At 40.8% G+C, this 21,253-nt stretch overlaps 1 protein-coding gene across 1 annotated transcript; it reads right to left on the bottom strand.

Annotated features, from left to right (window-relative positions):
- Positions 1-19,960: 19,960 nt before the first annotated feature.
- LOC148028820 (calcium-dependent protein kinase 14-like) lies at positions 19,961-21,007 on the bottom strand. The gene has a single exon (XM_087688500.1). The coding sequence runs from the start codon at positions 21,005-21,007 to the stop codon at positions 19,961-19,963; it is 1,047 nt and encodes a 348-aa protein (XP_087544626.1).
- Between the last annotated feature and the right edge of the window lie 246 nt (positions 21,008-21,253).

Raw genomic sequence — 21,253 nt, 5'->3', positions numbered from 1 at the left:
CAGTCGTTGATGTGCTTGGTTGGGCCTTAGCACTCTCTTTCTTTGATGTGCTCTCATGGGACTTAGTTGTGACTTGTTGAATAGCCTTGCTAGGTTGATTGGTCAGATGCGGCATCTCCTTGGCGACATCTTTGAGAGGTCTCTCCTCAAGCTTAGGCTTCAGGTGCTTTGGCAGTGCATGGGGTATCAAAGATGTTGGTTGCAACACCTCTTTCATAGGTGAATGGCTAAGGACATGTTCCGCAAGGGGTATTGTCATGGACAAAGGCTGTGACTGCTGTGATTCCTGATTGGAAGTAGTAACGGCTAGTCCGGTGGACTGGCTACTATTAGTAGATTGCGGTGTTAGGTCCTCAAGCAGATTGGAAGTGGTTGTGTCTTTTGTTGCCCTTTGAGCATTCACTTGTGCAGATCGAGTATGAGTTGAGCTAGTCACATTATGTTGCACAGGCATATCCTTGGGCCGAGAGCTAAGGATGGTGTCATGTCCCACCTCTTGGACATTTGGAAGCTTAAGTGAAAATAGAGATTGGGATTGAGCAGCTACACTTGATGACTGTTGTTGTGCTTCCTATGTCCGTTAGGGAAAGAGGGTGTAGGAGATTTGGGCCTCCTAAGTGGCTCGGACACTGGCTAGAAGATTTTCTCGTGGGGCTATTAGATGATTTTACCATTTGCTTTGTTGAGGATTTAACCTTGCCATGAGCAATGTTGTACCTATGATGCCTGTTATCCTCTTGGGGAATCAAAGGCTCCTTGGGTACTGGTGGCTTTTGCGTATCCTCAACGATTACATCTGATATCTACTTGCCATGCATGCTAGGCTAAGGATCTACCCTCCAATTAGTCCCGTTTGGTTTCTTGATTTCGACTGTGAGGGGCTCGATCACTCCAATGTTTTTGAATCGAGACTTGGTTTTTTGTTTAGATCTCGTCCTACACTTCTTTTCTCTTGATATGATCTAGCCTTCAGTTCGACAAAGGAGGTTTAGCAGGGGGTTTTGGCATCCAAATCCATCGATTACCTGTGTAATACCCTTGAGCACGTAGCAACGCTTTGGATATCCATCGTGGCATTGTGCTGACCCTCCATCAATGCCTTCGTCTATAAGGCTTGGGCTTCTTTGGGGTTTTCTACGATAGTTTTAAGTCCAAATCCTGTCCTTGGCATTGTCTCTTGACCTTCTTGTTTCAGGCATGGCCTCACTCACTAGTTCTTGTTGTTCGACCTGTGCTTGTACCAACTCTTCCAACAAGTCCTTGCCCTCGTTAGCAAGCTTGACTGTTATGTCAGCACCTTCCTTGCCTTTCCCTCGAGGTTCGATGAGGTCACCCTTGTTAAAGGTTGTGACTATCCTCACACCCAGTAGTATCGGGTGTATCCTCTGTGCTACATAGTCGGCCTCACACTTGGTCGCCCTTTTGAAGGATCTTCCTTGGAGGGTTTCGTTTTCGCAATTAGCACTATTTGGAGGAACATGACATAGGATAGGCAAGCTTTCAGTTTCAATTGTCGCGAGGATTTTGCACTTTCCTATAAGTGCTTGTGGGTGTCCCTCGTAAGGACTAAGAGTTGCATTAGTCTGTGTGAGCTCTGGTTGGCCTAGTAGGGTCCATGCTTCATAGGTCAAGATATTAAAATCAGCTCCTTCATCAATCACAGCATCGATAGTGTACTCTCTTTTCGCGGTGAGTTTGACCCTAAGATAAGCAGGTTGTACTATGTCTTCATCTTCTAGGCCTTGGATTATAAATTTAAGCCTTCTGACAAATGCCCTTGAGTTCCCAACTACATAACCAGATGTGGATTCTCCACTGATGTCTTCATCTTCTGGGTCTTGGATTATAAATTTAAGCCTTCTTACAAATGCCCTTGAGTCCCCGACTACACGACTAGATGTGGATTCTCCACTGATGTATTGGATCGTCTGTGCAGTGCTATTCAAGGTGCATCTATTGTCAGGGCTGTCATATCTAGTCATCCTCATAGTTGTAGCTTAATGTTGTTGATTTCCGCTTTAACTAGATGCAGTCCAAATGGAGCACGTACGTGTTTTTGCAGTGTGGTCTTTTTGGCATTGTTGGCTAGATTGGCCCATTGAGGTTCTAGGGTCTCTGTGTGTCTTTATTCGGGTATAGGCTTTTGTTTGCACTTTTGCAAGTGATAATCCATGCCTATATAGAGCCATTACTACAGTAGGGTCTAATTTAGAGGACCTGTCAGGACGCACGTTTTCTCTCTAGTCTACTTGAGGGAGGTGCAGAGGGGGCAGAGCCCTCTCTGTGGGGGTCCGGGGGGTTTATGGCTCAACGGGTTGTCTCTAGGACTCTAGGTCTCGCGATAGCCTATGCAAGCTGCTAAGTAGCTGCGCCTTACGATTTTGCCTATTCCTTGCATCAGAATCGACTTCTGAGCATCAGGAGGACTCGCGACAGGTTGTGCGGCTTAGTTGGGTCTGGTCAAATTTTTGGAAAATTTGGAAAAGTCCACACTTGTTTGAATTGCAGGGGCCGAATGAGAAAGGGCCGAATGTAACTCGTCCGAATGTCGAATTTGACCAGTCCGAGTATGGTTGTCTGAGGGCCGAGTGGGCCAAGGGGCCGAGTCAAGTGGGCCGAGGGCCGAATGGTGAATTCGGCCGGGCCAAATGTCAACTTGTTCGAGTGGGGTTGGGTTGAGTCAGCAGGGCCAAGGGCTGAATTTCAAAGTTGGTCTAAATGCTTCACTCAGACGAGCTGAGTGAAAGGCATCCGAGTGTAGTGGGCTAAATGGCTGAGTGGTCCGAGGGCCGAGGGCCGATTCTAGGACTCGGGCCAGAATCGCCATCACTCGGACGGGTCGAGCACGACGTGGTTTTTGCCAGACTTCAAAGAATTCATCGGCGGAGCAATCGAGGGCTTCCTACTTGTTGAGCATCTCCAGATCCAACCTAGTCATGTAGGGGAAGGTGTGGAATTACCTGGGCTAGGCAAATAACTCCTAGATGACCAGATCGAAGCATGTCCACGCAATGAAGCTCCCTCTCTCTCTCCTGCTCTCCTGAAACCATGCAATGCAAAATGTGGCCTTTCTTGCTACTCATGTTCCCTTATCACCCTGCCCAGGCCTGCACTCACCTTAGTCTTGCCCCCTTCACCAACATTTAACCCAAAATTTCATTTTTTGCCATTCTTTTCCCTGTTTTAGCCTGTTATACAACAATAGAAAACCCTACTGTTTGCTCCAATGTTTTGCTCCTATCGTTCCTAAATGCAAGAAAAAATCACAAGAGAAATATCTACACTACTCCATCATGATTTTCCAAGTCTAAAAACCAAAAACCTACTTGCTAAGGAGATCAAATACCTCTTCAAACTCCCTCGCTTCCTACCTATCTACCTCAGGCACCGGTTTGGGAAAAACCCTACTTCAATGCTCGATTCAAAGCACGCAGGCACTCAAGGCTTGAATCCGTTGGTCTCGGCAATGGAACCAAAATGTGGGAGCTTTCGCTCAACCGCCAAGAACCACAGACCGCTTATTGTTTGAAGCGTTCCAAGCCAAGCAGTACGTTCCAAGCCAAGCACTAATGGCTACCTCTCACATAGGTGACACGCTACCTATCCATGAGTGTAGTGAGCTTACCTTCATGCCGATCGAGTTACCTCCTCTCTCGCGCACTCTGGTAGCTCCACAATCTAAGTGCAAGCTTCAAGCAAGCTCCATCCTCAAGCTCCACGATCCAATCTCCATTGCCCCGAGCAAGAGAAGAGAGTAGAAGATGGAGAGCTTCTCCTCCTCGGTCCCTCACCCTCACACACTCACTCCCTCACACTCCCTCTCTCAAGCACAAGCTCAAGCAAGCAAGAAGAAGAAGAGGAGAGTCACTTTTGTTCATACACAAGAATGAGCTTCTCATTCACTTTTCAACTTTATATACAAAACCCTAAAGCCCTTTTGGGCGGTCATCCCCTTATCCCCTTTTTTACATGGTCGGCCGTGGCCTAGGTCCTTTTTTCCCCTTGTCCTCCTATTTTCATAGCTTCCTTCCTACCGCCCATCTACCTTTCCAAATTGCACAGGTGAGAGCCTGGTACTCTTAAATTAAATCATAGTGTGCCTTGTACTTTTTTAAAACAGTATAGAGTTTCCCTTTTTCTCATGCGTCTTTTTCCTTGATTTAGGACTTTTTTGCACTTCTTGTGTTTCGAGATTCTTCTTGGCGCGCCTTCGTCTTCTGTTTCACTTTTGCCTTGGCCTTGTCTTCTACTTTAGATTTTCCATCTTTTCCACCTTGTTCGTTTGAGGGTTAAGAAACGCTGCTTTTGTCTTCTCTACATTGCGATCGTATGTTGTATATGACCATTATTTGATCTTAGTCAATGATATTGAAGAGAAAACTCTCTTCACAATCATAAGGTCATTTTTGCCTCATCTTCCCGCATTACATCAAGCTGGTGCACAAATTGGATGCCTTATGCATATGTAATGAGCGCCGAAAGGTCCCCAAGAACAAAGAAGTCTACTTTAAGCTCAAAATTCAAGAGAATAAACTTACACCACATGAGGCAAAAAGACCAGTTGGGTACAATCTCCCCCCATGCCTTGTGTGAGTGCTCCACAAAGCATGTATTTAATATTTTATTCATCTCCAAGCTAAAAAATATCCCAATTTTACAATTAGCATGCTTTAGCTTTTGTGTTTGCTTTTGTCCAAATAAAGAATAAAGTGGTTGGGCGGCCCAAGAGTCAGGCAATGCCCAAATACAATGTCTAATAATGAATATTTAAATCGTGCATCCATGCTCATACAAAATAATAAATATATGTCAAGCACTTCAATAAATAAGCACGCCAAAATAAATATTAGCACTATGCCTAAGATGTGTGTCCATAAAAAACGATAATTTCTTCTGAATAACTTGAATACACGCTATCGCCCAGTGCTTCCGAGTGCCACTGCCGCGTGCTCTACACATCAACTGAAGCATTCACAATTGTTAGAAAATAATAAAATTAAATTGAAAAAAATTAATACCTAATAGTCTTCAGCTACAAAATAAATAAATATGAGTGCACACTCTAAACTCATAAACGTCCATTAATTTAAATATGTATTGTGTGGAATTACCCGCTATGGAATCACCCACTTGCACATTAAATTAACGTGACACTCGAAAATGATAGAGTCCCTGTCAACTTTTCGCACAAGGAATCCGCCTTGTGTACGAGCCCCGAAAAATAAATATAATTTTACGGAATCCATTAGAAAACCTCACGGAATCCATCATGGAATATGCCTCTTGGCATCACTTTAGGCCTCAAACATGATGGAATTGTTAGTTCTTTCAAAAGAGTTTTGTGTGTATAGTTTTTCTCTTTTTTGTAACTTGTCATTGGCAAAATCTTGTTGCATGGGCTAGATTAGTCATGATTAGTAATAAGAACCTAATCTGTGTGAAGATTTTGTCCTTCAATGTGGAAATTCTGAGAGTACCCCACATTCCCATATAGCCATGTTCATGAACTTGCCTATGTCCATCATAGCCAAAAGAATCTTATCTTCCATGGCTTGTAACAATGACACTAGCCTTTACTTTAGCAGCCTTGGATCCTACTAAAGCAATAACGGCTCAAGTGAAGGACCCATATTTGAACCAAGCTCCATTGCTTTAGTTACATTCCCAACCATACCACTATGTTGAAGTAGCTTCTGTGATTGTGAAGATACATGGCTACCACTTGTAAACTGTGAATTCAAAAATCAAAGTCATCTCTATATACTTAACCTGTTCTTTATGATTCAATATTTATTCATTCTTTTATTGGACAGAAAAATTTCAACTTCGTCAAGGAGACATAGATGAAATTGAATGAATCATTCAACCACAACCGACTTGTGACATCTTCAAAACATACATTCTCTTCATAAGAACATGTTTTTCATGCAATTTTCCCTAGCAAGAATGTGCTATGTAATAGAAATTCGTGCCCAATCAATTAGCAAATGCAAGCAAAGAGACACACACAATGGAAAATAAATTCCTAATGATGTTGACTAATGTGATCAAATTCTTGGCAAAAAACTCCGCCCTCATATTTGCAATGGTGGACGCGCAGCATCATGACAACGTGTCCCATACTTATGGAAAATTTACATATTCGCCAATATGGTATTTTATAATGTATATGAACAATTTGGAATGATGGTTTAATTCATATTACAAAGGAGTCGTGATAAAATCCTTTACACAATCACTATCCTTGATTCAAGCTCTGATGTAATTTTCCCAGGTCTTCATTGTTGAGATATCGAGCTCCACTCGTGATATACTAGGGTGACCGTTGTGCATTTATGTCACCGACGTGTCAGTTGTAGATGCGGTTGGTACACCGCCCATGAATAATAGCTACATGATAGCTATCCTTATCTACTCTAGTTCGTGGCTCAGTTAATATGCCACCTTAGTTAGTTGAGTTTGGTTTGAGACCCATATATAGGGTTCTTCTATTTCTTTGTATGAGGGTTCTTTTGGCTTACACAACTAAGAAGATGAAAACTGTTTTCAGCCTCCACCTCTATGTGTATTCTCCCATTGTGCAAGCAAGAAAGCTACAAGTGAGACTCCTTCCTTCTCTCCCATAATCTTGACATTGATGAAGATTATGAGACTCCTTCCTTCCAAGGCAGATTTCTCACTTTATGTGAGAAAAATAGAGAAAGAAATTATGCTACTTGTCATTTATGTTGATGATTTGATTATGACAGGTGACAGTGATGAAGATATCCTTCATGTGAAAATGCTATTGAAGCAGAAGTTTGAGATGAAGGATTTGGGAGAGCTGCGTTATTTCTTGGGCATTGAGGTGATTAGATCACCAAGTGGGATACGGCTCTTGCAGAGGCAGTATGGATTGGACATGCTGTCCAAATATGGGATGACAGGCTGTAAGCCTATTTCAGTTCCTTTGGAGCAGAATGTGAAGCTGAGCGCAGATGCAGGTGAGCTTCTGGAAGACCCTACTATGTACAGACGCATAGTAGGAAGCTTGATTTATATGACTATTACCAGGCCAGATTTGAGCTATGCTGTTGGATTGGTATGTTAGTTTATGCAGGCTCCAAGGAAATCGCATTTGGATGCGGCTAGACGCATACTTAGGTATGTGAAGTCCACATTGCAGTATGGACTATTTTATGAGACTGGGGTTCAGATACAGTTGCATGGATACACTGATGCTGATTAGGCTGGTAGCATTTCTGATAGACGATCTACCAGTGGATATGTGTTCTCTTTTGGGAGTGTTGCAGTCACTTGGAGCAGCAAGAAACAGCCTATAGTTGCCTTGTCGAGCACAGAGGTTGAGTACAGGGGCGCAGCAATGGCTGCATGTGAGGTAGCTTGGTTGCATAAGCTACTTTATGATATGCATCAGTCTACAGATGGGCCAGTTGTCATTTATTGTGACAACATGAGTAGTATACACTTGGCAAATAACCCAATCTATCATGCTAGAACAAAGCACATTGAGGTGCATTATCACTATGTGCGAGAGAGGGTTTTACTAGGTCTTATTGATCTAGTTTATGTCAGCACAAAGGATCAGGTAGCTGACATATTTACGAAGGCATTGGGCGCAGAGAAGCTGCGCAAGTTCAGAGACCTGCTTGGTGTGCAGGAATTGGGATTGAGCTCGAGGGGAAGTGTTGAGATATCGAGCTCCACTCGTGATATGCCAGGGTTACCGTTGTGCATTTATGTCACCGACGTGTCAGTTGTAGATGCGGTTGGTACACCGCCCATGAATAATAGCTACATGATAGCTATCCTTATCTACTCTAGTTCGTGGCTTAGTTAGTATGCCACCTTAGTTAGTTGAGTTTGCTTTGAGACCCATATATAGGGTTCTTCTATTTCTTTGTATGAGGGTTCTTTTGGCTTACACAACTAAGAAGAGGAAAACTGTTTTCAGCCTCCACCTCTGTGTGTATTCTCCCATTGTGCAAGCAAGAAAGCTACAAGTGAGACTCCTTCCTTCTCTCCCATAATCTTGACATTCATATATCAAACTATGCATCTTATATAGAAGTTTGTTGCCTAGCTTTTCATGCTAAAACATAGGTGTTTTCCTTCTATACCTTGTTTTTTTTCTTTTCCATGTTTTCATTTTTGTGTGACTTGTTTCAGCCATAACTTTGTCATACAAACTCTGAATATGGTTTTAAAGTACTCAAAATTATTTTTAAAACCCTAATCTACAAGCCAACATGAGCAAAATTGCAAAAATCTTCTCAAAATAGCAAAAATACTGTTTTTCATAAATTCTGTCACTTTGTTATATTTTTGGATTGGAATGACTTGTACAACTTAGGATAAGTAGTTGCATGTATTTGAATCCATCCAACATTCCCATTAAGCTATTAGAACTTAGTAATGGATATTCATACCATTTTGATGGACTAGTTCTGCTCTATGAAAATCATGTAAAGATATTGTTTAAGTAACCCATAATAAGTACATATTCAAAATACTTGAATGGACATATTTTTCTTGATTTTTCTTTATTTAACATGTAGCCTCATGACATGTAACCACAATAGAACAACAAGCAACAAAGAGAAAGCAATTCACAAACAACAAACATTGGAAAATGGAACATGCAATTAGTAACAAGTAATCAATGAATGAGAAAGGTGAATAAATATGTAAAGGTAATAATAGTGCAAATCTAGAAAAGGAATAAGACACTACAAATATTTTAGAAGTTTCTTGCTAAGGACATGTGCATTAGCTTTAGTTCACTTTTGTAGCACTTGTTGCAAGCCAAATATGTATGCAATGAGTAGAAAAGACTAAACTAAAAGTGAATAAGAGAGATAGGTTCCCAACTAGTGTGCTAAAATTCCAACTCAAATCTCATTTATAAATGCTACAAAGTGTGTGGAAAAGCTCATCCTTGTAGAATGCAATCTTTTGGAGATCACTTTTACTTCTTACCTGTCTATCTTGAGAGAGAGAGAGAGAGAGAGAGAGAGAGAGAGAGAGAGAGAGAGAGAGAGAGAGAGAGAGAGAGAGAGACCACTGCAAGTGAAGCTCTTCTTCTTCTTCTTCTTCTTCTTCTTGGAGCAAGTGTGAAAATCAAAGCTATAGAGATAGAGCTGGCTTCAAGTGCATTTCCTAGTGATGGAGCCACTGATAAGCATTTGTGAATAGATTACAATGAAGAAGTAAACTGGTGTATTCGTTATGTCATGTTTAAGAGTCCGAAAAGGTTAAGTGAGAGGTAACCATAAGTGTGCAATTTGAAGTGCTTGAAGAAAAAAGCATTCATTCAAGTCCAACATTCCAAGCTTGGGAAAGTTGTGACATGTATACATTGCTTATTGCATGTAAATAGTGTCTATATCCTAGGAGACCATGATACCCATCTCAAAGGAGGCTAATGAAGGATGTTATATCCCTAAATTGAGGTAGGATCTTTTGGATGCAATGTCTCCTTAGTCCACAAACCTATGTTCATATGTTCTTGATGTAAGCTACATATTTCTTTGGTCGAAAAAGACAAGAGAGCACTCATTTTTCTTACAAATGGCTCGTATTCATGATCAAGCTTAACCTGGAGGTGATAGCTACCTTACTTCTTTGATGATTTGTCCTCCTTTCTCTCCATTTTTAATGATGATTTGCGGGCCTTAGCCATCTCTTAAAGCTACTTTGTGGTTTGTAAAGTCGCTTCTAGAAAATTAGAATATATCAAATGAGTATATGTGAAAAGCTAGCTCCAATGTTAGCTTTACATTTGGCTCAACTTTTGATAAAATAAACCGTGATATTAATTTAAATCATACTAGATATGAGTCATTGAATCCTAACCGGTTGATTTTAGATACTAACCTTTAAATTCTTAGAAAATGGATAATTTACAAATTAAAAGTTTCATGCTAATTCATGTATTACTAGCTTAGCTTCTCTATCTAACCCAAATGCTAGACTCACAAAGATTGCCTTCTTTCCATTTTCCACCAAGAACTTATCTAATATATAAGTTTTAATTTGGCTCACATATTGCTCCTCCCGAGTCCTTACAACCTTGAGTATCATGGGTAATTAATGATGCATTTTGAGCTCAGAGGGTTCACTGCGTGTGTGTGTGTGTGTGTGTGAGTACAAGAGAAAGGCCCTATAGATGCGCACTGTATACACGAAATAGCGGGCGCGTTTATCAGCGCGTCTATTGGCTCTAGTATATACACACGAATAATGCGTCTATATATCCGTGTTTTTAAACGCACTTATAGATGCGAAAATAAACGCACATATTTTTCATTTCTCATAAAGTCCCTAAATATGACCAAACATCTTAATAGCTAGCATTTTTTTGAATACATTACCAACTCTACTTCTTTCTGCGTATTACAAATATACATCCAATCATTCAAAGATAATTATATATGCTACAATGAATGATCAATCTCATCTTTAATGAGATCCGCCCTTGCTAGACTATCTACCTCTAGGTCTATGTTACCAATAGGCAATGAAACAAATAAGTCTATCCCACAGTCAGATGTATTGCTATGCTCAATTTCTTTATCATCATCTACAACCATATTGTTATCCTCTTCTGCGCTTCCTTGAACATCCTCGCGGGGATCATCTTGTAGTGCATCATGTATATCATCAATCATGGCATCATCATGTGCATCATCATTGATTGTTGAATTGTCATCAACTATCTCTATGTTGGTAGCATTGCCATATATTTGTTTTGAATGATTAGATATGGAGATGACGTGCCACCATCGGTTATTGTTTATCATTGGGTGATACACAACCTGCATTTAAAAAACAAAAAGTAAGCAACTTAGATATTTATTGTATTTTGAGAATGTATCAAGAAGTAATATATATGAAAATAAATAGCTTATAATAAACCTACTCTCATTATTGAGGTAGTACGAATGTGTCATTCTTGCCTTGGTGAAATTTTGTAGAGTCAATCATTACAAAACCACTTGGTTGATGTCTAATTGTGCAATGCTCACCCGTTGTTACTACTTCTTTAAACCACTTCACATCTAGTATATATATAAAAAATTGCCTAAAGTCAAGCTTCAAAATATCTTGGATCAAGCCACAATAACCTTCCATGGTTCCATTGGTAGCTTGGAAGTTTGCAAGGATACCACAATCCTGGGTATTTCTCTTATCATCTATATATTGAGTTTGAAAATGTTTGCCTTCATACCAAATAGCATTGAACAATGTGCATTAGTAGTACATTGTTGAGATCATATTAATGATTTAGTTAAAGATGAAACATGTGAAATTATTATATCATATATAACTAAATATAATTTAATTATAAGTATGTCTCACCTTTGATAAGCAACCTTGTGCGTATTCCCACTCCTCTTGCGATATATCCATCGCCTCCTCTTTTTCCATCTTCTCCATTTCTTCATGTTGATAATCTATATCAATGTGACGTGGAAGCACACTTAAATTTTTTGGATATGGGACATTACGTCCATGTCTAGCACAAAATGCTTGCCTTTCACTTACTCTTCTTGCCCTTGCTTCTTTATATAGTGTCACCCATTTGCTCATTACTTCGCTGTTAAGCACACAAAATACATTTAACTTACGAAGTTCCTCTTTCATTAGCACTTTGCTCCTTCCTTTTCCTTGAGGTATTATAGAGGTCATCCTCAAATCTTCATCATCTTTCCATAGTCGTGGTAAAGAGGGGTCCACTTTAGTGAGATATTCAGAGATTTGTACAAGGGATGATTGCACTAACCAACCCTCAGCTATGCTTCCCTCGGGCCATGTATTTTGCCTTACAAAATCTTTTAGGGTTCATAAAGCGCTCTAGAAAAAACATCCACCTTGCATGAACTATCCCACAAATTGCGATCTCATCAATCAAATGTACAAGTAAGTGTACTTGAGTAGTCAAAATGGAGCAAGGAAAAGTTTCCTCCACCAAACAAACCACCTCAATGGACAATACTCGAGCCTCTTGCAATGTATTTGGATCGATTTCCTTCAAACTCACAAATCTACCAACATGCAATTGAGAACGATGATTCGTTTTGTCCATAAATTCAAGGGGTTTACTACGTGATGTATGTAATATGTAAACTAAAAAATAAGTATAATGTATACATACCTCGCGAGCTCACCCATATTGTAAATGATATCACGCACATCTTTCGAAACACAATGGGATATGCTGGTAGGAAGGATGAATTGTATGTAAATATTCATACATTGTTAATTAGTCTACATAGTTACTCCACTAATTAATATATTTATGGCTATGAAAATCCTTACCTGAATCATTTTGTGCCAATCTGAGACTTCAAACCGGATAGTTTCTCCACACCTCTTTTCTTTCTCTGTGAATCTGGCAATCTGGTCTGGAGATATGCGTGCAAAGATGTCATGTAACTCCTCATCGCTCATCCCTCGACTCTTTATGAAGGCTCCCTTGAGGTATCTCATATATCTTGTGGGAGTTTGAAAGCTACATATCTGCTGCTTCACCATCTTTTCTTCGGTCTTTGACAACATCCAAGGTGCACGCTGTAACTCGAACTTTCCTCTGGGTACAATGTGTGGCCAAGCTCATCTCATACGTCCAATGCTACGTAAATCCTCCCTTACATTGACAGAATCACGAGCCTCGATTAAGTGATCCCATAATGTAGAGGAAACATTCTTGAATATATGTATGGGGTCCAACATGTGATTGATCTTGAGTTCAGTCCAAAATGGGAGGTGAAAAAATATAGAGAATCTAAGGCACAAACAATATGTTATTTATCGTTCTCATAATGGAGTGTACTTTAAAGACAAACAAAAGAAGTAAACTAGTTACCAACTCATGCCGAGTGGAGGATGATCATTGGCGTGTGTCCAAGTGTCCTTCCAATATGGAATGGTCAGAGATTGTGGAGTTCTTCCATTAGTGGGGGGTGCATATTTGGGGTGGTCAATAGGAAGAAAACGATGATGATTGTCATAGATAACCTTCTTCAAGCGTGTCGGTCTAGAAGAAACTAGAGAGAGACCGCAAATTGGATATGCATGATATCCTTATGTAGTTAAACCTGTAAAAACAAGTGGATTAATGATGACATATATTTGATTAAGGGTAAGAATGAATAAAATAGAGTACGCAACTACCTGAACACTCTCCATAGCCTGGAAAGTCATGCATGGTCCACAACAACATGCCCTTTAAAGTGAAATCTCTAGAGGACAATGATGCACTCACATCTTGCACCTCAATACCTCTCCATAGTATTTCTAGCTCCTCGATCAAAGGCTCTAAGTAAACGTCCATGTTTTTTACTTTGTATTTTCTAGGAATCAAAAGGGACAACATTACATGTTCTTTTTTTATTGCCATGGATGGAGGGATATTATAGTTCACCAATACTACTAGCCATACACTATATGAGGTACTTTTGATGCCAAATGGATTTATTCCATCTAATCCTAGACCAAATCTCAAATTTTTGGGCTCTTCTTTGAAAGTAGGCGACAAATTGTCTACGTGTTGCCAAGCTGGTGTGTCTGAAGGAATTCTCCACTTTTCATCACTTGCATGGTAATTAGCATGCCATGACATGAGTCTCGCAATAGATTCACACTTAAACATAAGTTGAATACGTGGAATAATAGGAAAATATCGCAAAACCTTATGAGGCACATCCATTGATTTCATCTCCCGGTTGTATCTTGGTTCACCACAAATAGGACATTATCGTGCAGATGCATGATCCCCACGAAACAAGATGCAATCATGGACACATGCATGGATTTTAACAGAATCGAGACCTCCAAGAGATATCAAGAAACGCCTTGCTTGCTCCCTTCTAGTTGATAATTTATTTCCATTTGGAAGCATTTGTGACAATAACCTGCATATATTGTGCAAATAGAGTTAACAAATTGCAAATATTGTCTAGAAGCATTTATGAATTAATATCAAATGATACATACTTCAATAATACATTCAAGCTAGCATTACTCCATCCATAAATGGTTTGTAAGTTCAGTATCTCAAGAGATGTATGTAAAACGGAGTATGTGCAACCTTTGTACAATGGAGTTTTCGACGCTATGTGTAGCGGGTCATTTGTCTCTCTAGTGGCATCCTCCCCCCGAACATCATGGGAAAATAAATCATGCACCATGTTGTTCAAAATCTCTTTCTCCAAAACTTGATGGGGCATTTGAAGAGGGTTGCATCATCGTCATCAGTCTCTACTGTTCTTGAGGACTCTGCCTCCTTGCGTCGACGCTTTGCAGCCTCTCGATGCCCTGAAGGGACCATTTGAGGATGTGGTACCGCATCCTACTCAATAAAAAAAGGAGGTTTTGTTTAATGGTGAACACGCAACATAGACCAATAATATTTGTGCAAATAAAGAAGTAAAAATTACTAGGTCTTTTTCTTGGTCCTACTTTTTGTATATGCTGAGGTGTGACATTGTGATTCGACATGCTCGAAAAAAAATCCTCGACAACGATCACACATACATTTGATTTTTCGTCGTAGCCAAGCGTCTGGATTGTGAAGACGCAATGTCTCATCCTCACTGAAGGATGTACTGTTTGTTGACTCAGCATGTTCCATACTAGTAGAAGATGATGACATAATTACACCTGAATTATAAGGAAATATATGATTTCATTTGGTATATATGTCATATTTCCTAAATATTTTGATACTTACAACATGGAGACAGACATTTTGATATTGAAAGACTAGGAGAGTCCTGTTGATCTAAAAACAACCATAGGCTAGTATTTATCAGTTTAATTGTAATTGCGTATCTATCAGCACGTGTAATATGTTTTATCTGCGCATATAGATGCGCAATTACATGCGCTTACAGACACACCACACAAATATAAATTTTTTTAAAAAAAGTTGTGGCTTTCTTTTCAAACCAGTGCTTTTCTACATTTTTTGCGTGTTTTCTGCAGTTCGAGCTCGACATCACTAATCACGTCTATCTATCACTTCATGAAGACAATGAGGGAAGGAAATAAGAGTAAAAAGAGGACAGAAGGAAGGAAGAGCCAAAGAGTAAAGAACAAGAGCCAAACATCAAGGAAGAGAAGAAGAATCAAGCAACTTACCAAGGGAAGAGAGAAGGAGGACAGGGAGCTTGCAACCTAGCCGCCACCTGTCGGAACAAGCAAAGAAGGTGAGTTCTTCTTCTCTCTCTCAATCTTGTTTGCTTTCTCTTTGTCTGTTTCTCTCTCTCTCTCTCTCTCTCTCTCTCTCTCTCTCTCTTTACATGGTTTAGATTGTCATCTATGGAGGTTTTTTGCGCGTTTTTTATAACAGTTTGTAAAATATGGTCCGACTTTGTGCGTCTGTTAGCGCATCTAGATGACAGTGTAGATGCATGTTTAGATGCGTTTATAGACGCATTGACAGGTACGTGTATAGATATAGGTATAGACGCAGTATGTAATATGTTTTATCTGCATAGGCTAGTAATAGATTTTTTCTTGTGTAGATGTGGAATCTTAGATCTTCCACCACTGATTCTAAGTTGGAATGTATGAATAACACCTTAGCGGAGTTTTCTAGAGGTGTTAGTAGTTTTTCAAACAAGGAGAAATTCACGGGGGAGATGACCAGTTATCTTGGTCGCCGTCCCATTGCAGAGGAGGTTTTTAGTGTTATGTTTGAGACACCTATCACATCTTTGCCTAACACTACCGCACAAACACCGAACCTTGGCACACCAAACCTTGGTACACCTCTACTAACAGGTACTCCATGCACTATGCATACACACAGATCAGCTGATGCACAGGGATCAGCTGAAGTACATGGATCGGCCGAAGCACGTGCATTTGCAGAAGCACATGCATCGAGTGAGGTAGAGGGTTTTGTGGCCTAGAGTGGGAGGATGAGGAGGTCGAGGGCTTTGTGGGGGTTTCCTAGGAGGTGGCTCTTGATCACCCTCACCGGGTAATGAGAGAGGTGAGCCTCCACGAATGTACTACTCTGTTACACAGATGTTGGCGGTATCTTGCATAACCCTGAGGGGAGGGAAGTAATAGTCTACTTGAGGAGTGTCGTGCGTGCCACATACAAAGATTGTATGATTCCCTTCAAGCACAAAAAAAGAGGTTTGTGGCAAGAGGTGTTGCGGGCAGTACATAGAAGGTACCCTAATCCCGAGAATTCACGATTCTCACATGATTGGGGATGATGAAAGGTAAGAGATGCACTTCATAACAAGAGGTCTCACCTTATGACGCGCGCCAAGGAGTCACTGCGGAGATAAGAGCAGGGGCGCCCTACATATGGCCAACCACCCAATTGCCACTGCAGGGAGTGGAAAGAGGCCAAGAAGAGAGCAGCAGAGAAAAGGACAAGTCGCCAGCATGCAGAGGCACGATGTATCCGGATGGCAACCATGGGATCGTCGCATTATAAATTGGGTGGCAGGGAGTCATGGGAGGCTGAGTTTGTAAGTATTATTTGATTTCTTTTTTTAAATTAAATTTTGTAATTTGTTTCAATTCATTATGTAGTGTGTTCTAATATGTTGTATGTTAAATTTTTTTTGTAGTATCATATCGTTGGTAGGATGCCTACTCCTAGAGAGATAGGTTACCATCGAGGTCATAACCGGGCGTCCACTTGGCAGTATTTCTACGAGGAGGGACTAATCACGGAGGAGCAATATAATCGTGCCATGAGGATTCCACAACCAAAAGAGGTATGTTTTATTTTTTACATGAAAAATATAGGTAACTCTGATTTATTGTTTGTAATGGTATTTATATACCTTAATCCTTTGTGTAGGCGAACCCTGATGCAGTTGCGGATAGCGAAGAGGGGACTAGCAGTAGCGGCAGTGGCACTGACAACGGTGGTGGTAGCGACGATGATGCCTCTTCTAAGGAGATGTTGAGGAGCCCCATGCATGCATGCCTCCCCTTGGCTTGTAGTTTTCATTTTTGATGTGTATTACTTTCAGCTACTAGTGCTTGCGACCATGACCATGCTTGAGGTCACAAGTACTAAAACTTGTTACGTAAAAACATTTCATCTATATATATGAAATTTCGTGTTCTACATACATTATTTTGTTTTCAGTACAAAAATCTTCAAAATATGTACAAATGTTTCAGCACAATATGCTCATCATGTGTTATTATCAATATATGGACTTTGGCTCTCCACATTCTTTTGCTTTCAGTATAATAATCTTTCTCTGTTTTCCCTAAGCATACAATTTGATGCTGATGGGGGGAAAAATCTAGAGGTTTTTTTTCATACCTCTGTTTTGCGCGTCTATCCGCACGTCTAAATTGCAGGAAAAATGTGCATCTATTATCGTAAAAAAATTGCAGAGTACACGCCTTTTTAGACATGGAGTTACACATGTGTATAGACGTAGAATATGAATATATCTACGTTTTTATAAATATGATTATATATTCATGGAGCGTGTCAGTAGGCGCGTTTATATGCACATGTAGTTTTCATTATAAGCGCGCTTGTAGACACAAAATTTTAGACGTGCCAGTAGATGCGGTAATAAACGCGCCCAACATTTTTAATAACAATTCAAATATTGCGTCTACAAGCACGTCTATGGAGCCTTTTTGTTGTAGTGTGTGTGTGTGTGTTATATCATGTGCATTCAAGGCCTATTTATAAATATCCTTACCTGTGAATTTTTCTTTCAAGAACATTTGACTATATGTGATTAGATGAAATGATCATTTCGAGAATAAGTGGTATTCTAACTAATCAAGAGGGTGTGTAATGGGACAAATGACTTGCATTCAAAACCCATAATATAATAAAATATATGGAATCTTATCCTTTCTGGGTTTGATTGAACAAGGTTGGGTTTCTAACTAATAATCTCAAATTGATCGGAGAAAACAAAATGTTAATTTCAACTCTTATTGTTATTAGTTGTTTTTAGTGTACTTCTATAGATCTTTGCATTTTCTCTATGGAAAAAATTTATTATTGAAATACTAAAATGAGATAGCCATACAACTATGGACAAAATGAGATGCATATAGCTCTATTCGAGTTGCAATCTTTGACTAATGAGAATATTTGTGTCCCCATGTAGGCCTTAGTGTACAATTGCATATGCTCAAACAACTCCCATTGTAACATGTTGGTATTGTTCTGTAAGCATGAGCAACTATAAGAGAGGATTGTGACCATAAGAAATAGGGGGAAGAGAAGGTCTTGGAGGTATCTTGAAGGCAACCATGAAGAAGAAGAGCAATAATGCAGATGAGCATGTGGTGGGGATAGTTGTAGGTGGAGATATAGTATGAAGAAGTAGAAATAAGAGGTCATGTTTGAATGAAGTGTGCTTTTGGAGCTTTGGAGTGGGCTTGTGGAGTTGATCCTTACTAGTTGAAAGTGCCTTCTTATGGAAGGTAGATATTGTCCACTTTTCTTGGAGTTACAAATGCATTGTGATGTTGATGCTCTTGGTATTTGAGCCTTGGGTATATGGTCTAATTCTTTTTGAACAAGAACTACGAGCTTAAAGGTGCTTTTATCTCTAGTGTAAGAGAGTTGTTTCTTCATATTTATAATGCTTGTCATGACAAATAGGTTTCTTATTGCAGTTGTGGGTATCGAGTTCATCCAAGATTGAGCTATGTTGTCGATATGCCTTTATACATAGTGTATATTACGTGGTTGTGGATATAAAAACTTCAATGTTGTACCCTATTCATTGAGCTACAAGGAGGCTATGCATGTATGCTTATATATATGAGCATAGGACTTTGACTTATCTTCTCTTGGTTTGGGATGTGTGGAACTACGAGCTTAAAGGTGCTTTTATCCCTAGTGTAAGAGAGTTGTTTGTTCATATTTATAGTGCTTGTCATGCCAAATAGGTTTCTTATTGCTGTTGTAGATATCGAGCTCATCCAAGATTGAGCTATGTTGTCGATATGCCTTTATACATAGTGTACATGTGGTTGTGGATATGAAAACTTTAATGTTGTACCCTATTCTTTGAGCTACAAGGAGGCTATGCATGTATACTTATATATATGAGCATAGGACTTTGACTTATCTTCTCTTGGTTTGGGATGTGTGGTGCTTATTATTGAGTTGGGATGTCTTGGGGGTGCTAAGCCGAGCTTGGATGATGTTCATATGTCTTTTCTTTACAATGTCACATTCTTTTGGTGCCACACATTAAGGGTATTTCTATGAGATGTTGAATCGGTATGTTTAGAGTGTGAAGTATGGAGCAGTTGACTCAAGCATTTGAAGCTCTATGGAAGGGAAGGGAGGAGTTAATATAGGACACTTAGCTTGCACACTAGATGTATGGACATTACAATAGTAATAGCTTCTACTACTTATCGAAACGTTGTTATTCAAGCTATTGAGTGTACCTAATATTACAATAATGACTACATGGGGAGACACATTCTTGTTTGTCTACAATTACGATTAATGTAGTAATATCTACCTCTTTTATCGTCCTTAGTCACATGGCAAAGTGATCCTGTAATAGCATGCTTAGCTAGAGAGAGAGAGAGAGAGAGAGAGAGAGAGAGAGAGAAGCATTTTCCAACCATGTGGTATGTGATTTCGTATTGAGAATTGATACTCAAGGATATATATCCCAAGTAACCACGAACTGTACATTGATATCAACCCCAAGAAATCCCTCAAATAGCCATGGCTGAAATAATGCCTACTCTACATTAATGAAAGTGAGAACTTATTTTAGTTTTTGTTGTGGTTTTCTAAGAGGCTTCAAAGAACTAAAAGCTCTAGTCTAGTAAAATAAAACTCACAAACACTCTAAGGAAGTCCTGGAACACAAGGGCTGACGCTCTAACCAAAACGCAAAGCTCCCAGCGAAAACCAGTTTCTTCGGTACAATCCTAGAGTACTTTCTTGTTCTTGAGAAAATGAATCACACTAGGCTAGGTGGTGGTGGATCATGAGCACGATGATCGAAAGTAAGCCAACTAGACAGGCCCATAGAAGGATACTAAAAACAGCTGGTTGGTCGGCTTGACCATCGTCCCGTGCAGCCACGCGAGTGGTGCGGCCATTAATACTCTTGTTGAGCCAAGGATGCACCATGACATCACGCAAGCTTATTCTCTCTTCGGGGTCGGGACGTAGCAACGCTCTGACGAGGTCCTTGGCCTCCTTCGAAACATGCACCAACGGATGATCAGGATAGAGATCCGATGCGGTGGCATTGAGGTGGTCGAGGTCGCCGGCGAGCACAGCACTGTGGATCTCCTCAGTCTCATCGCCATCAAAAGGATAAAAGCCAAAAAGGAGGAGGTGCAGGAGGACGCCGAGGCTCCAAAGGTCAGCGGTGTTGTCATAGGTGTGGCCTTGGACGACCTCAGGTGCAGCGTAGTGGAGGCTGCCTGGGAGGCCGGAGAGACTGGGGAGACCACTGAGCTTGAAGTCGGCGGAGGCGCCGAAGTCGGCGAGCTTGAGGTTGGCGAAGGAGCAGCCGGGCGAAGGGAGCAGGATGTTCTCGGCCTGGATGTCGCGGTGGGCGATGCCACGCTGATGGCAGAAGGAGACGGCCTCTATGATGGCGCGGAAAGCCTGGGCCGCCTCAGGTTCAGGTAGGAACCGCCCAGGCCGCTTGAACATGAGCTCGTCGAAGAGACCGCCGCCGTCGCAGAGCTCCAGCAGCAGGTAAACACAGTCCTCCTCCTTCTCCTCCGCCTCCACGTACACGTACTCCAGCAATTTCACGATGTTGGGGTGGCCTCGCAGCCTCTCCAGTGCCTCGATCTCCACCCACGCCTGCTCCCACGACACCTGGTGGCGCTTCCGCTCCACAGTCTTGTAGGCGCACACCTCCCCCGTGGAAAGCCGCCGGGCCTGCCCCACCTGCGCCCCCCCGGACGTCTCGAACCCTCGGCCCATGAACTCGATGTGTTCATGTAGCTGTGCCTGCTTGATCACCTTCATCTTTTCATTACGAGTGTCCATATTCCAATGTTGATCAAATATATGGACTGCCCGGATGTGCTTCGATAGTCGATCAGTGGTTGAATTCGGAAACGCGATCTTCAGCAACGTGTTCGCAAGTTTACCCTTTCGTGCTACCTACTGAGCCCTCGTTTTTATATATCCCTGCTGGGTATCTGGTCCGACTATGGATGCCGAGCTGCTTTCGCTGATCGCTGATATAATATTTCATAATTCTGCCTGCGGCTTTGATAGCCGACTAGAACA

Source organism: Lygodium microphyllum, chromosome 11, assembly GCF_053477565.2.
Source record: "Lygodium microphyllum isolate KBCC chromosome 11, Lygodium_microphyllum_v1.1.10, whole genome shotgun sequence".
In the NCBI taxonomy this organism is placed as follows: domain Eukaryota; kingdom Viridiplantae; phylum Streptophyta; class Polypodiopsida; order Schizaeales; family Lygodiaceae; genus Lygodium; species Lygodium microphyllum.
This window is presented reverse-complemented; position numbering and strand designations above follow the sequence as displayed.